The sequence below is a fragment of the Takifugu flavidus genome, chromosome 5 (genome assembly GCF_003711565.1).
Source record: "Takifugu flavidus isolate HTHZ2018 chromosome 5, ASM371156v2, whole genome shotgun sequence".
In the NCBI taxonomy this organism is placed as follows: domain Eukaryota; kingdom Metazoa; phylum Chordata; class Actinopteri; order Tetraodontiformes; family Tetraodontidae; genus Takifugu; species Takifugu flavidus.
This window is the reverse complement of record NC_079524.1, coordinates 5,737,785-5,755,531: the sequence shown is the minus strand read 5'-3', so window position 1 is coordinate 5,755,531 and position 17,747 is coordinate 5,737,785. Positions and strand designations below refer to the sequence as shown.

The window sequence follows — 17,747 nt, the reverse complement described above, 5'->3', positions numbered from 1 at the left end:
CAGCACTTTTGCAGATGGGGTCCGGATCAAACGCGGCGTTTTTGTCTGTGGCCGCAGGTTAATAATCACCGTTTACAGAATTCGCTCAATAACAGGAGGGTCGTTGGCCACGAATCATCGCAGCTTCAGATAATCGGTCATCCCAGTTTCACTAAAACTCACTTAATTTCACACGTTTCGTCGATTAAAAGCATACGTTAACTCTTGATAAAGCAAAGATCAAAGAGGAACCCCTTTTGATTCTTTTATTGCGTCCTGGTGTGGGCGGGGCTTTCAGAAATAGGTCCCGTGAACCCAGCACACCTATAAAAGTCGTCCCAGTGGCTGATGACCTGGGCTGTGACTGGGGCTCATCTTTTGCCAGGTAAAGATGGATTTTCTCCCCGCTGCTCTCGCCTGCAGAATAATCCCATCAGAGGATGTTTAGGCTCCGTTCTCAAAGGTAAACACACGGCGAGCACATGTGCCGCGTGATCCCAAAACACCGGAGCGGGGACACCTCACAATTTACAAATCCACTGCAAACTATTTACTGTAGCCACCTTTCAGCATCCGGCGGCTTCAAAACAAGCAAATGCGGACGCTGAACCCGTGACCCGCGGCTCGAGCTGACTCATTACGTCACGTTTCTTGCCGATCCAAACAAAAATAAAGAGGCTTTTATGAACTCTGTGCTACCTGCTGGCTGCTGCACGAGCGGCCTCAGGACTGTAACTGTTCCCTGACTTATCCAAGTCAAGCTGAACGTGACTTTTGACCTCTCGCGCTAATCCTCCGCACTATTTCTGGCACGGGCTCTAAGCTAATTCCTACTTTCTGAGCCCGTGTTTGTCTCCTCTCTTGTTTGTGACCGACCCCGCGCTCCTCAGCCTGACTCAGGCTGCGCCGCCGTCGTCGTCGACGGGTCAAATGGGCCAATTGTAGCCCGGCGTGCCAGAGACCTGGGTAAAAGACTGGCGTTCTTTTTGCTGGACCGTTCCTGTGAAAGACTTTGGCTCTTTTTTTCTTCTCACATGGAATGTTTGTGTTTCGAGAGCTGCCCACATAGTGTCGTCACCGGAGCTGCTCTCTCCATAAACTGTTTGGATTCAATGAGCTAATCCACCTACGGTGTTTGGCACCGTGCCACGCTGCTCGGCAAACACACCGAACCGATAAAAATCAACAATTGAGAGGCAACAATTAAATATTTACGGCCGCAGCAGCTGACCGATCACCTGTGGCCTCTCAGGAAACACGCAGAGGCTTTTGCAAACGGCGCGGACGTGACGGCCGCCGGAGTCACTTTTTATGTAATATGAGGCAATTATCTGATTCAATTTGGACTCCTCTCGGCTTGTCTCTCACATCTGTCCATCCAGATGCTCCGGCGTTGCCGAGATACAAATGTGAAGCTGGTGGCAGCCAAACCGCAGCTGCTCCCTGCACATGTTCCCTCCCTTTTCCTGAACCGTGATGGTAAATTCTGAAAAGACCTTCAGACAAACGATGGTCGGGGAGTCACGCTGGACCGAGGTCCAGTAAACAGAGCGGCCGGTCTGGACCGCCCAGAACGGGATTGTTAAGGTCACGCTCATAAAAGTCCCCGAGACACCAGGCAGGACTCACCTGCACGCCCGGGTCAGGGGCGGCGCTGCTACCGGGCCCCACATCACACGGCCCCAGGCAGCAATAGGTTTCATATGCGGCGCATCATGAATCAGGCAGCACGACGAATGACTGCGGGCCCGCGGGGCGGCCATCTTCAAAACACAGGCTGGGGTGCCGTCGCGCAGAACCCGGCTTTTGTTTTACAATGAGGAAATAAATCAGGCGCTGGGAAAGACTCGGGCGCAATGATCCTCCCGTGGCCACCACGGACTGACCTCTGGGAGGAATGCAACGCCTTCTCCCTGACTGACATTTGCTTTTAGCAGCTCCTGTGTGATGGGGCGGCGGGCCGGTGGAAGGCGATAGCGGGGGGGAGATCCTCTGGAGATAAACCGCCGTGCCCCCTGTCCCTCCGACAACAAAGAAAGTGAGTGATGTTTGTCTGGAAACCAAGAGCCACGATCCCTCTTGTTTTGATGTGTGGGCCACCTGGGATGCGGGTCTCCATCAGCACTCGGGCGGAGGAGAGAGGAAGAGAAACAGAACTCACACAGATCTCGTCCCCAGGACAAACAATCTGAGTGACAAGCCTGCTGGAATCCCACGGAAGTCACCCAACAGCCCGGGCATTCACACAGGCAGAAAAAACAAGAGGCGTTTAGGTGACCACAAAGGGTGGGAGTAGAATTGCACAGCATGGCTCCCCCCACGTTCCAAAGGCCTTTAATATCCAAAACACACGTCAGAGAGCCTCAAGCGTCGCACCGACTTCCGCTGGAAACTCTCATCACAGAGGTCTAAGAGAGGCTGCGGTGTCAGAACAACCTGTACCTGAACATATCGGGACTTTTAGAGATGTCTTAAGAAAGAAAAATAAAAATCGGCTTCATTTTACACCCCCCAAAAAACCGTCTGTTGTTCCTTTTTCTTTCTCATCTCCAGGCGATAAAAAGTCATGTAAAGTCCAGCGAGACATACCTGCTACGGATTAGTTGCAGTTCCTCCAGACGCGTGAAGATCCTGCTTCATAAATCTTTGTGAAGTTTTGTTGAGGGGGGTGAGTCGGGATGGGGGGGTAGCTCAGAAGGCCGGGGCTGTTCCAGACATAAACACATTTGTGAGGGGTTTTAGGGAGCCTAAATCGAGGAGAAAACAAAAGTCACGTTAAATGGTAATTAGATCGTCTGAGCTACCACTTTAGGATTGATTGGAAAGCAGTGACCGACGCAGCTGTCTGGCGTTCGGTGTCTGATAGCTCCCAGTTCCACTGATGCTTAAATTAGATTCCATTCAGACTAATTTCATTTACTGTGCGGTTGAATCGCCGCCGCCGGTTTTGCATCAGATGCAAAGGAGAGATGAACGCGACCGGTCGGCCTGAACCGGGCCGGCTGCATCTCATTTCATTTCACGAGGCTGCAGGATTCCACATCTGCACACCTGAAAACATCAGAACGCGCTTGTTTATCAGCCGTCACCGCCTCCCCCCCCCCGGGCAGGTCACCTCTAGTTTCAGCAACGGTGGGAAAACGTCAAAAAGTGCTGCAAAATTCTAATGTGGTGAAGCCTCCTCGACCATATCTGGGAATGATTATTCGCTCCAGGGAACAATTCCTCCGAAGCTTACATCATATTGATGCATTTGTGTTTGTTTTTCAAAGGTGTGTGTGTGTGTGTGTGTGTGTGTGTGTGCGTGAGTGAGCAGGACATGGCTTCAGACAAACCCAGACATCCTGCGTGCGACAGCTCCTCACGTTGTGGTCGTGTGTGTATTGGGCTTTGGGAATGCAGGGCGTCCAGTGGAGCATCGCCCGTGGGAGGTCAGAGCAGGCGTACGAGGCCAAGATGGATGTCAGGCCAACATCTGTTCCACCTCCTGGCCGGGTCTTATCAGCAGCAACTCTGCCACACACACTGGATGGGGGGGGGGGCATTCTCCGCAGAGTTTAAGAAAACATGCCGGCTTTTGTTTGTCTTCTAAACAAAAGCTCGGTCCCCTGTCGAGGTGGCGCGTTTGCATTTCACAAAGCTCGGGGGGTTCCCGTTGTGTCTGGCATCCACGCCGTGCGTGCCATGTTGCAGCGCTGGTACGAGCTGCTGAGATAAAACTGGAGCTGGGCTCCATGTTGCGGTGCAAAGGTTGCAACATCTGGATGGATCATCAGACAGCGGTTGATGCTGCCTCACCACAACCCCTGAAGGAGATGCTAAAATGATCACTTCTTTATTTTTTATTGCTGTAAACACCAGCTGCTGATAGATTAGAATGTTGAACCGTCGTGGATGAGTTTTATGTCTTATTTCAGATTTATATTACAATCTAAATCTGAAATGAATCAGCGCCTCTCACTGTAGTCACAATAAGAATCAGAATGTGCACATGCAGATATTTAGCCAGTGCTGGGAAGGACTCCAACACGCTCATGACCCCGGTTAGGAATAAGTGGGTTAGCATAAGAGTTTAGCATACGTGCGGTGTGTCAACATAGTGGTGGAGCAGCAGAGCAGCGGAACGCTCCTGCAGGTCAAGATGGTCCAGGCAGAAAAGTGGGCGAAGGAGAGAAGCGGCCGCATCTTTTACTGGGGAATAAAACCTCCAACTGGGACCAACCCAGACCAGGAAATGCTTTAAAACAAAAGATGGAGGGGACTCAACAAAACTGAGAGCAACAGTGTGAGTGTGTGTGTGTGTGTGTGGGGGGGGGGGGGGCTGGTGTGCAGCAGACTGAAGAGAACCATGTCTGTCCCAGATGCAGAGACTGGAAAACAGGATCAAAGAGTCGCCACGGCAACCTGCACGACACACATTGTATTAAAGCCACACGGTTAATTTGAAAGGGATGGAAGCGGGGTGGAGGAAAGGAGGCAGAGGTAGCAGGAACTCCACGCTCGGCTACGGACGGCGTCGGGCTGCTCCAGGCCGACGCCCCTCTGGACTCATATCTATCCCCTCGTTTGCACAGGTCACCTTAAAATACGCATCAGAGTGAGCAAATGTTCACCTCAACACACGTTCAACAGCACCAAACCGACCTGGAGGGACGATGCAGCGGCAGAACCGTGATCAACACAATCACAACGTCAAACAATAAAGCGGCAACGAGTCAAAGTTGATTCCTTTTTTTTTTTTAATTATTCAATTACAATTTGAGACTAAACAAAATTGAACACTCAAAAAAAGGAGCAAAAATTCAGGCTTTAGTGAATCTGTAAATCGAGTGTCAGCGTGGACATGATATGTGGTCGGAGACTCGTGCACTGATGCACAGATTTGTTTTTCTTTTTGGCATCCCAGTGATTGCAGGGCTCCATCCAGGGCGTAGGAAACACCGCCTGGCAGATTTCACAACAGGAACCGGCAGTGGGCGACTGGAGCCGGAGAACCAGTCAAAATCCTGGCGGGAACATTAAAAACACAAAGCACGGGAAGAGGCGGCGAGTGTTCCAGCGACCGCCGCGCGTCTCCGGGGCCGCCACACACCTGTGCCGCGCTCGATTTCACCCGATTTAGCAATACGGAGGCCACGCGAGGGCGGCCGGTGATGAAACATGACATGTGGGATAAAAACCCAGCGGTAATGGAGACGGGGAGCGGAGAGGGAGCAGAGGGGCAGCGCTGGCTGGGATGAGGCTGGGAGGGGGTCCATGTTGAAAAGCAGACAGGGAGGGGGCTCCGCAGACAGTTGGAAGGCATTAGGGTGTTGGACAGGGACTTGTCAGATGCAGCTGTTGTTGCGCTTGATTGATTGAGTTTGTATTCCGTCCTGATGGGAGGCTGGAGTCAGTAGCCGGGGGGATTAGGTCGATTTTAAAAGAGAAAGAAAAAAAACTGTAGTGTAGAAATGGGTTTTTCGGCTCACCACTGAAATTAAACTATAAATCCAGAATAATTCTCTACCTGGTGGACACATCCAGCCTGGTCAATCATCCCCATTTTTTTTTTGGCTTTTTTTTTTTTTTTTACTTTATTTGAAATAACTTCAAGATCGTATATAAAATAATCTGAAAGCAGATCTAGAGCAATAACATACCAAGCTATAAAATAGATCCTAACACGTTAAAAAAAAGCATTCAGACCTGTTCCCGCGCTCCCTAACTGACCGGCTTCTCTCCCAGATCCATGTGGTCAGATGATTCGCAGCGTTAGTGTACATGGTAATACGCTCATTGGAATTTAGATATTCTCCACACGGATACTCAGTCTACGCTACTGTGATTAGATATTCAGACACGACGATATGCAACGACCGTACATAACACGAACCTCCACGTTTAGATATCTGCTGTCAAGGAGTCCAGGAGAAGCACATCTGACGGCTAGTTAGTGTTCCTCAGAGGAGAAAACATCAGCGTTTAGCAGCCAAACATTCTGGAAAGTAATTACTGGACTTGTGACCCATCTACAGAGGACCTGGGCTCCTGGTGTGTGTGTGTGTGTGTGTGTGTGTGTGTGTGTGTATGAGAGTATTAGAGTGAGAGTGTGTGGTGAGTGCAGGAATGCCAATGTCTTAAAAGCCACTGCTGTCATCACAATGGCACCTAAAATAGCAAATAACATTTCCGCTTTGGTCACGAGGCGTTTACGACTTTACTCTGGGTGGTTTTGACCATCAGGTTGCCGTGGCTGATTGTGCAAACTCTTAATTCCAAAAACAGGCGTAACATGGATGGAGAATACACAATACGGCTGTCAAAGAGGCCAAAATCTGCAGTGTTCCTGCGTGTGTGTGTGTGTGTGTGTGTGTTCGGAATCGTGTCTGTGGGTCGTGGCGCGTGCTGGGCCACCAGCAGGGGGTGGTGTTTCTTCGTCGTTTGCCGCTAATGTCTCTTCGCGGTAGCAGCGTTAGCCTCATATCCTGGCGGGTTCCGTGTCCTTGTCCTCCAGCAGGCTTATGAACTGAGAGAAGCTCTCCTTCACTGCCTCCATGTTGTCGGTGGAGCTGCCCTCCAAAATCCAGCGCTTCCCCCTCGCCAGCGGCTCCAGCTCGAAATACTTCTTGACCTGCCGGCAGAAACACAATGGGGACAGCGGTTCAGGTACATCCTGTCTCGATCATTTAGACGGGTACAGTCACAAACACTAAATGCTCCAGGGAGGCCGTCTTATTCTGAAGGCCACGTGGCTGCAGCCCCACTGCCATCCTTTCCTTGCTGCATGATATTTGGTGATTCCTTTTCCTGTTTCTGGACCTCCAAAATGGAGTCTTGTTTACTGTTTTTAAAAAGAGGGGTTTCACTTTAGTTGGCCTGGCAGTCAAGAATAGACTCGCCGTGTTGACCCGTTTCTGGGACGCTCCTGAGACGTGCTACGGTGCCGGCCAGGGCTTAACTCCACTCGCCACGGTGTAGCTGTCACATGCCGCTAGTGCGCCCAGTGGAAACTTGGCGTCGGGACTGTATACTGGCAGCAAACCAGTGATGTGACAAACAGTTTCTGTAGCACTAACATCTGCGTCGATAGCGGCTCGTAGATGAGTGGCGTAAAACCAGCATACGTTTTTGTAAAAAGATTTCATTGTTCTGTTCAATAAAACAAGTTCTTCTCCTTTTTTTTCTTCTTTAATTTTAGGTCCACCTCAGGCTGAGAAAAGCTTCAGCGCTGGAGTTCCCAGAGGAAACACTTTGCCAAGAACATTAGCAGAAAAAAAAAAGAAACACAAAAAACAAACAAAAAAAAGAGCTCTGCGTATCATCCCTTTTCCCAATTAGTTTTCCATGCACAATATGTTTTCTTCACATAATCATTCACTAACACGTGAAGCTGCAGCCATGAAACTGTCTAAACATCTTTTTCATTCGGAGCGGAACTTCGCTTAATAAATAAATAAAACACAACAAAAGTGCACGGACCAACACGCTGTTCTTATCTGAGGGGTCTGGGGCTGTTGGCATGGCGTCGCTTCCCCTCGGTCACGTTGATTATAAAGATCATATGTTGCATTTTAGCAGCTCGTGACAGATGGGGTGTGGCGAGTTTGAGGGGAGAAACAGAACCAGCTGTTTCACAAAAAACAACAGCCCAGACCTCCACCGACGGCACCGGAGGCCGTTCGCGGCTCAGGCCTTCAACTCGGCGTAAAGACAAAAGAAAAAAGGAAAGAATTAAATGGAAAAGCATGGAAGTGATGTATCTCCAGCTGGAAGAGTTACCGTTTCCAGGAGATAGGCGAGAGGAGATAACACAATCTTACAGACATCATTGGATCCCTGCGGGCAGAAACCACCAGGACATCATCACTTCACGATGCTGCTGGGAAAACACAAATATTGGGGAGAATGGCAGCAGATTTCCTGAGGAAATCTGAGGAACCACCAGACAGATGAAAGTGTCCAGACGTTCTGCTCTCTGCTGCTAATTAGCTCCGCTGAAAGAGCATCTATCCTGTCTGGATCATTTCATGTCTAACAAGTAACCGTTTTAATCCCATCTGAATAAATCCTGATAACAGGCTCGCGTCGTGTTTCACTGAATGAAGATGTATTGATGATGCAGTAATTGTGAGAGCCCAGAGGTCGATACCCTCAGCACCGAAGCTATCTGAGCTATTTTAGCTTCATCAGTAGAAAGTGATGAATCCAATCTTTCATGTGCCACCGGGAAGCTTCACACCACACACTCAAATGGCCTTTCAGCTCCAAGTGAAATTGCTTTTGTCTAGACCACTCTGGGCTGTCTCGCTGTGCCATGGTGTGTGGCATAAAGAGGATGAGGAAGGGGGGGGGGGGTTCTTTGTGTCTGATTTGGTCCAACCAGCCTTTGCCAGCACGGGGGAGAGCGAGCGCCGTCTCTGCCTCCGAGTGGAGTTTGTCCGGGTGTAATGTGAGTTTAATGACAGATTAAGTCACCTCGGCCACGTTTGGCTCAGAGGCCCACTAAGAAAGCTGAGCAGACCCAAACAGTGTTAACAAATCTGTCTGGGTAACCTGAGCTGCTCTAGCCCGGGCTCTAGCCCCAGACCTAGACTGCAGACGATGCGGCTGGCTGCCTGTCTGGCTGGCTGACTCACTGGCCCGCATGTGTCCACGGCCCTCTGGAAGACTCTGCCCCCTGCCCTGGCAGACACTCAAAAGTCCAGCAGTGACCTCTGAGCAAGTGCAGACGGGCTCAAGCCTCACGTCCCCTGCTTTCCTCACAACAACAGAACACACCCAGGAGGACTGAAGCGGTGTCACCAATGTCCTAATGTAAAAACATTAGGTCAGGAAAACAGGTTGATTTAAACATTAAAAAACAACAACAACGCTACCCCCCCAGTGACAGAGCACAACCAATCCAGCCGCTTGTGTCATGCGCGTAGAAACAGGAAGAACCGTCCCACATGACGGGAGGAGCCCCGTGACCCGCGAACAGCTGGGTGCATCCACACTGGCAGTCAGCAGTGTGGCCCAAACCAGTTTCCCTCAGATTAAGCCCACTAAGCACACTTATGCTTGCTTAAGGAATCGCGTGAGGCAGTGGGAAGGGTAAGCCACACAAGTTGCCAGATGGCACCTAGGATGACCGCTGGGTCAGCCAGTCTAGCTCCTTCTAGGTCATACAGACTGGGGGCCTCGTCTTGTGCACGAGAGAAAGCGGCTTAAACGTACATAAGGGCGTCAAAAAATCTGTAATCACCTGTGTCAACTGTATACACGCTAACGGCCAACTTCCGTGTCAAACAGGCGGAGCGGCAGAAGCGCCGATTAAAATGACAGTGGTGATTTCATTCAGCCGTAAATCCAAGTTTAAATCTAATGTCTTTACTGATGGAACCAGAGAAAGACGCCCATCACACAATTTACGACATAGATGTCCCAGCCGGGGATTCAACAGCATCAGGTATGTAAGCGCGTTGAGTCGAGGAGGTTTCATGATCTACGCTGCACAGTGGCGGCTGAGTCCACGTGGCGTTGGCGTGGTCCCTCCCCGCCTGCGTGGGTTTTCTCCAGGTTCTCCAGTTTCCTCCCACGCTCCAACGACTTGCACATTAGGTTGATTAGAAACTCTAAACTGTCCTTACGGTTTGAAAAAAAAAGAAGAATTCTGCTAAATAAATCTGGTGGAAATCATAAGTTGTTATTTTTGGCTGACAGTGAGGAGGACTCGGGTTGTAGTGATACTGGTAACGTGTCCAAGTGTCCTTGAGCAGGATGCTGAAACTCAAAATGCTGCCTGTGATTGGCTACGAAGACTGCGGACAGAGATGAGCTCTCCTGACACAGTCAATGCACATGGGAGGCAGATAAGGAGGAAAAAACTGACTGGACGCAGCAGAAATGTCCCCCCCATCCATTTTCTGTTAATCCCCAATGGTCACAGGTGGACGTTGGACTGATCTCAGCAGGTAAGAGGCAGAAATGCTGCCTGGACAGGTCACACTCACATCTAGAGCCCTTCAGTCTCTAATCAACCTAATGTGCTTTTTTTAACACTGTGGGAGGAAACAAGAGCACTCAGAGAATGTCCACGTGTCCACGTCCAAATGTTGGACACGTCAGCCAAATAGGATCACTCCTTGTTGCCGCCCACCACCCATGACCCGCGGCGCGTCCTCGTTACCCTGTATAGGCATCCATCTATTGGGCAGCTGAACGTGCCCCAGCTAAATGCCCCTCTCAAGAGCGTGATGGCAACACTGGGCACATTCAGCGTCCTTCTGCAGGACGGAGCTGCTGTCGTTCAGCCGTCCAAAGCTGCGGTCACATTAGATTTTCCTTGAAGGGTTTAACTTCGGCCGGGCCGTCGCACTTTTAAAGCATATTTGCTTTCCTTTTTCTATTGGGGCTCGTTAAAAATTATAATCCCCATTCAGGTTTTTCTTAAAAAACAGCTTAATCAAAATGTTCTCATGGGCCACAGAATTAAAACCTCATTCATGTGATTGTGCAGCAACTCAGCAGAATTCATTTATACGAGAGGGAGCTCAGCTGTGCTGCAGCCCAACACCCCCACGTCCTCACTCAGCACATCTGTATGATAAAAGATGGATTCAATCTAATGTCAGACTCTCATACAGGGCAATCTTTTCTTGAAATCGGGCTCCTGCCGTTGCCGTGGGTTACAAAAGTCTGACAGCGATAACGAAGCTAAATTAAGTTATGTCCAGTAATAGTAATAATGTCTTCCTGTTTAAGGAAAACGCTTGTTCATGGAGGAACAGGAAATGTTCACTTGAGAAGATTTAGCCTTTCAACCATCTTTAAAAAGTAAACTGCAGGCCACCATCAGAATGTCTCTGCAGAACATGCAAAGTTTTACTCAATAAACAATAATGTCAGCTTGGATTTTTGTTGCATGAATCTAAACAGGATTCCCAAAAAAAGCCAAAAAACTGCATTTTGCTTCAATGGTAATTCATGGCACATGTGCAAAAAAAGAAGCCAAAGTAGAACACTGCTGAGGCAAAGCCTCACATATTCAGAATATAATAACATATAATTATAGCTTTTACAGATCACTGTTTCAAACAGCACCAAATCCGTCCTCCCATGACCTTGAAACAAGACCTCACGCCTATACTGGTGTCTATACTGACAAACGTGAGCTATACAGGAGCAGACGGAAGCATTCAGGGGTCCAGAGGAACTAGACTGAAGGAGAGAAAGTGCCATACTCAAATATCCAAGACAATCAATTAGAGCATCCCCTGACATGTTCCCCCTGTGAAAATACCAGTGACACGGAAAGTGGCCCACACTGGCAACTGCATTGTAATGTGAAGGTAACCCGAGAGCCACTTACCATATAATAGATATGCCTTTGTTTGGCTTCCTCGCTTACCTAAAGAGCCTTAAAGAGATGAGAGATCCCAGAGGTCCCCAAGAGAGATACTTGGGGAAGGGGCGATAAAACAAACATGGCACCTCCAACTGTGAGGCCTGTGAAATCAAACAACCCACCAGTCGGCAAATAACACCCAGTTTGCCATTGGCGTGTCACACCTTGGGAAACATCGGAGGTGTTCCATGTGAAGGGATTAGTGCCGACAAGTCTTACCAAGGTAGATAACAACCTGAGCACCTCTTAAGTGAAAGTGTTAGCAACAGTTGAGGTACTTTTATCACTCATTATGCACCATTACAAGAGTAAAAACATCAAAGATATTGGCCGTTTCCTTCAGCGTTCAAAGAGATAATCCACTTCTGATACATTGACAGGAAAAAAAAGCCTGTCTGCTTGGTTTTAAGCAAATTCCCTCAGATGTACAAAGACTGGAGGGAGAACTAAAAGTGTCACTCTATATGATTTAATTCTGGATCCAGGATTTTATTTCTATTTTTTTTTGATACGTCGTCCATGGATCTGTATGCAGTGTCAATAGACAAGCAGCAGTAGAGGGTGGTCCAGCTCCTCAATGTCACACAAAACCAAAGGAGAGCACGCTTCACAGACACCAGCCTTCCTGTTTGTCTAGCCTGCAGCGTTGATTGGCGTGCATTAGGAAAATCAAACAAAAATATGGTTGGGGGATGGATAAAGACCTCAGAGTGGCTCCTGCTGCAGCAGCTGCGACTCAACGCTGTGGTGGGTGAACACATCCGAAGAACCCTTCATGTCTACGCACACTTGAAAGTCAGCATGCCAATGATAACTGGAGGTTTGTACCAGCTCGGCTTCAAATTAGCAAGCAGCATGTAGCAGCAACCTCTCTAAAGGGTGCAGGTTCTAGTAGTTGCATCACAACAAGCTTATCCTAAACTCAACCTGAGCACAAAGGGATGGAAGAAGTCAAAATGAAGAGACATGGACTTTCAATTTGGCCTTTTCAACTGCTGTGGAAATCATCCATGCTAGCCAGCATGTAAAAACATTGAGGTCATCCTGGAGGAGAGCCACAGCAGAACTGATGGAACAGGGGATTTAGCAGGACACAAGAATGAAGTCGTAATGCCACAAAAAAAATGAAGAGCATGTAGATTTATTGCCCTGTTCCACTCATATGGGTCTGCGGGTGTCCCCGGGGCTCCGTCCGCTTCCCGGTTCAAAGTGATTCACTTGAAGTGCACTACTCTTCAAAACCAAACGATGGCTGCCAGATCAGAACCACTCTCAGAGGCACGGTAAATCTGAGCCTGACAGCAGAACCGGTAGCACCAAGGCATCGGTTTTTACATTTCTAAAGCAGCAGATTGGACGACATGTAGAAGCTGGGGTTGTTCCTACCTGGATTATCAAACCCAAGCTTAAAGTTTTAACCATGAGGACTGAACAAACAAACAAACAAACAAACAAAAACTGGCAGCTTTGGCAGCCAAGACGAGCCGGACCTGACTGATGCTGGAAAAGCAGGTGAGGGCAAAATGTCTGTTATTTTACAGTAACTCACTTTATTAAGGACCAAGAGCTGCATGGCAGAAACCATCTGGTGTGTGTGTGGTGTGAATGGGTGAACTGGTGCCCTGCCCAGGCTCCTTTTTGTTACAGGGGGCCAACATGCCAGCACCTTCCCTAACCCCTCCCTTGTGACAGGGGCCGTCTTGCCTTGCACCAGCCCACACAGGGGGCCCTCAAAGTCCAGGAGGTCTGTTACAAGTCACCCCTCCTCCTCCGGGACCCCACCTAGAGAGATCCTCCAGCCCGTTCACTCTGGGGGCCCCCTTTCACACTCCAGTCCTGACAGTTGACTAGCTTAAAAGCTGAAGAGGGCCTTTGCTTTAGCATGCAAGGTTTAAAATAAAAGTGATCCAATGCTGAAAAAGATTTAGTCCAAATGGAGTCCACACACACACACACACACACCCATCCACACACACACACACACACACACACACACACACACACACACACACAGTCAGATACTACCGGTACTAATACTACCCTCTACTTCTACTAAACCCCACCTTATTGTGGGTCTCTGTGGAGGTTCAGGATAAGAAGATAACACACTGAAAACAATAACAAATCAACAAACCCAATAAGAATCTGCTCTTTTTTAAGTGGCGCCTCAGATTTTTAATCCTTGAATAGAAACAAAGCTCCTTCAGCATGAGTGAATTGTTACGCACTTTATTAAATGTGTTTACCTTTGAGCGCCTGTTCTGTAACAGGGCTGCTTCTGTAACTCTTTTTTTACTCACTGCCAGCGAAATCAAGAGTGTTTAGTCAATTATACTGCGTGGTCCAACCAACAGCAGCACTGACGATTTCAACCACAGCATTCCATCGCCACAGAGAGAGAAAAGGGAAACAAAAATATCATTAGTCACTTTGAATTGAATGAAGGGTAAATTTCAAAGGGCGCAAACCTTCATGGAGGAGAATGCCTAGAAATTCCCAGCGTTTGATCCATGTGAGTCAGCAGTGGAACCTGGGGGTCAAATCACATGCTGAATAGGCTTTTCGGAAGTTTTGTCCTGGCCAGTGGCCGACCCTGCTTGACCAGCAGACAAAGAGAGGGCAATGGCTACAATTGAAATGGGTGAGATTCTTTTCTCTTCTAATGGAAAGTCCAGTCCTGAATAGGGTCTGGCCGGCTGAATTGCGTTCCACACAGATTTTGGGCGCGAGGGCCCGCTGGGGTCAGGGTTCAGCTGCGTTTGACGCGGCCTGTGGGAAACAGCCGGAGCGATGCCCGCACAACCTGCCGACTGCCCTCTCATCCACGGTGCCCCTTAACCTCACAGTGACAGACCACCAGCCCAGGGATGACAGGATGAAAAAGGCTGTATGGGTGGGAAAAGGAAAGAAAGCAAAGATGAAGGTAGACAGGCGGGACAGACAAAGATGTGAACGACACAAACCATCAAAGAAATGAAGAAATTCTAAGTAGCTTCACTTATTCTTCTTCCAGTGTCTAGCACACATTCTCTAGAGGGAAATCAATTTGTGCTGCTCCACTGGTTTTCCAACCCTTGGATCCAAAAGTGGGACGAATGAGGAACTGAGCCTGTGTGCTTTGCTGAGACAACCACGCAATCAATAACAACACCGTCAATCATTAAAGGGGGAATTAAGAGCAGCGTAATTACATCTGAACACGCAAACCTGTGCACTGGGATGTTGGTGCCGACACAAACACGCAGCTCAGAGGTTGGGTTTGTTTGTGATTGAGACACAACTCAGAGAGGCGCATGAACAGAAGCTGAGACGAGAGACGTTACCCTCCTCACGCAGAGAAACAGCCCCGGGAATCTTTTAGATTAGTCTCAGTCTAACCGACGCCAGTTTTGCTGTGCACATTTTAATCCCGAGTATTTTCCTCCCATCTCTGATCATGACAACGGTCCTTCAGTTGCGAGACCCGTTAAACCAATCTCATTTTTTAAGCAAATCTTTGTAGGAAGAAAGCAATCTTTCTGCCCCCCCAAAGCACCACGGAGCTGTTGGAGGGACGGGTCCACAGAGCACGCACTGCTGCCAGAACCCGGAGGTGAACACGCTCCCGCTTCAGACATTGTTGCAAAACAACAATACCTCAAAAACATTAAACACAAGCAGAAGTTGCTCCAATTAATTTCCACAGCTGCCAATGCTCAAGCCGAGCCACCCCACACACCGCATGCACAGGTGGAATTCTACGGACACGTTCTGGTTCAGGTCCGTTGCTGAGGTGAGTCGGTACTCCTGCAGACTCAGAGGGATGAAGTCAGATCAGGTGATTGGCTCGTTCAGCCCAGATAGCTCTGCTCCTGCTGTGCTTCTTTTACTGCTTTGTTTCAACTTGAGAGCTAAATGTTTCTTAGGGGACCAGACAGAACTGTGAATCAAGGCTAAGCGGATTTTATTTGTAAGATTTCCAAGTCCAGGATTTTACTTAAATTTATTATAAACGTCACAGACCAAAAATGACAAGCATCCATTAACTCTAAATCACTTTAAGCATTACCAGCTTCTAAAACAGGAAGTTGAAAATGACTCATAAAACCAAACTTCAAAAAGAGTAATGAGAAACTGCACTGGCACGAGGCTTTGCTTTTTTATTTTTGTTCTTATTTAAAGGGCTAACACATTGTAAAGTAAAAAGTGGAGCAATTTACTGCGGAATTCTAATGCGGATTTTATACTCAATTTTATTTATTTTTTTTAAAATTGGAAGAGGAGCTGACCACAATAAACGGTTTTCCATCAGCTATGATTTACTGCATTATTACAGCCAGAATCAACCTCCCAGAACACCTACTTGGTGTCGCAGATGAGATAAAGAAGGACCTGAGTTCTAAATGCATCGTGGATCATTTGTTTTGCATAATGTGGCCATCGCGCCATTTCACACTTGGTTAAAATGAGCCGGGCAAGGTCACCTGCTCCTCATCCATTTTTCCACTGTAGCCAGCAACTCGCACACTGGAGGCTGGGGAGGGAGGTGGGAGCTGGAGGTGGGGAGGGTTACTTGCTGACTGGCTTCAGTCTAGACGGCTCAATATGCAGTCGACTGTTCAGACCAGCTTGACTGGGGGGAAAAAAGGGAACAGATGCAAGGTAAGAGGGAGGAACGCTGCAGGAGAGAGATGCTGGTGCTGTTGGACTGCGGCAGCTTAACAAACAGGTCTCGCTACAAGCAAACTGTGTGTGTGTGTGTGTGTGGGGGGGGGGGGCAGTGTTTGGGGAGAGAGAGCCAGACAGAGAAACAGACATTAGAGAGAGCGACATTATCAGAGGGAGATATCCCAGTTGCTGGCTGCGGCTTCATTGTCAAGGTCAGTGAGCTGCAGAGTAACAAGTCACACCACCTGACCCCCCACCCCCCACCCCCCCACCGCCTGTTCCCCTCCTGCAGCTCGTCCCAGTCTCTCCCCCACTGCCTCCATCAGACTGCTTGCTGGAGGCACGTGGACAGAATTTGACCAGCGATGCACCAATATTCTTATACCGACAGTTTACTCTTCAAAATGTCTAGATGAGACGGAAGATTAGCATCTAAACGGCAACAAAAAACATTTATTGTTCCCTTTATGCAGTTTACGATCTATGACACCAAGGAGACAATCATGTATTGTGCATTTTCTCTCTTGATCTGCACAGGTTTCCTCCAGGTAAACCAGGATCCCCTTCCAGTTCCAGTTTGACCCTGGCATGGTCGTCTAGCAACAGCCTCATACGTCCTCAGAAACACATAAAACAGTCTTTCACTGCACAAATGTTTATGGGACTGAGTATTTATGTGGTGTCCACCTCTGCTGACCGCCGCATTACACCTCTGTAATGTTTGTATGAATCACTGAGGTCCGCCAGAGGTGTAACACACCTATCTTTAACTGCCTGTGTAAAAGCATGTGATGGCATAACTTCGCACTTGCTTCCAGAAGTGTCCAAAGTTTGCACCTAAAACATTTATGCAGCATCTGGACCTGTGGAGTTCAGAGAACATCCATCTTCATTTGGTGTCCCGAAAAGAGGCTTAAATGGGAAATTAGCAGAACTCAAAAGAGTTTTTGAAATGCTGACTGCACTCAAATTGAGGTTTTCATTAGACCCAATCAATGTCAGTCTAGCTGATAAAAATTATTTGACACTGGACAATGATCTCATCACCAGTTGGCAAAGAGCCCCGGTGGAAACTCTCTTAATTACCATTCGACAGAGGACAGATTATATTGGCTCACTTTTACGTTTGCAACATTACTTTACTCTCTTGGGGCATAAGCAGCCCAGATACTGACATCTGCTGAATCATTTGACAGGCCTGTAGCAAACTATTACTGATGTCTTCTGGCCCTGATTGCTTACTGGTGCTGATTCCATCCATACAAAAAGTTCACCCGAAGACTGATCTGATGATTAAACGTCCGAAGCGGCGTGATATGAAGCGATGTTTCACAGCTCCTATTTACCGTTTCGCCAAGGGCCCAAACTCTCCGCCGAATAAACACCTTTTAAACAACTTCTGCACTGTTGATTAGACTATATGAGTTGGCAATAATAAGACATTTCCGCCCGGTAATGACGCAAGTGCATGGTATTAAAATCTTAACAAGTTAGTCGGAATCATTCACACACACTGTTGTTTCCAACTGAGGGCTCAGCGATTGGCCCTTACCTGGTCCTCGTCATCTCCGCGGCCAATCGGCGTCCACCGGATAATTCAGAGACACCAGCGTCACCGGCCACAATGACACACACACGCACACGCGCGCACACACACACCATGTGCCAGACGTTTGACGAAAATTTCAGACACTGGGTGCCACATGAGTCACCGAGCACAGCCACCACCCAACGTGTGCCAGGAACCTGCAAG

The 17,747-nt window shown here is 48.4% G+C and overlaps 1 protein-coding gene across 5 annotated transcripts in view; it reads right to left on the bottom strand.

Annotated features, from left to right (window-relative positions):
* Nucleotides 1-4,694: 4,694 nt before the first annotated feature.
* Nucleotides 4,695-17,747, bottom strand: part of LOC130525836 (ADP-ribosylation factor-like protein 15) — a 53,119-nt gene continuing 40,066 nt past the window's right edge. For 3 of the 5 annotated variants that reach the window (XM_057033053.1, XM_057033051.1, XM_057033052.1), the window contains exon 5: nt 4,695-6,592. In XM_057033053.1, coding sequence (XP_056889033.1) covers nt 6,440-6,592 — 153 coding nt within the window. In that variant the 3' untranslated portion in view covers nt 4,695-6,439. Of the gene's footprint in view, nt 6,593-7,740; nt 7,838-13,593; nt 14,233-17,747 lie in introns of all 5 variants that reach the window. The other 2 variants (XR_008950597.1, XR_008950596.1) reach the window with 2 other exon arrangements.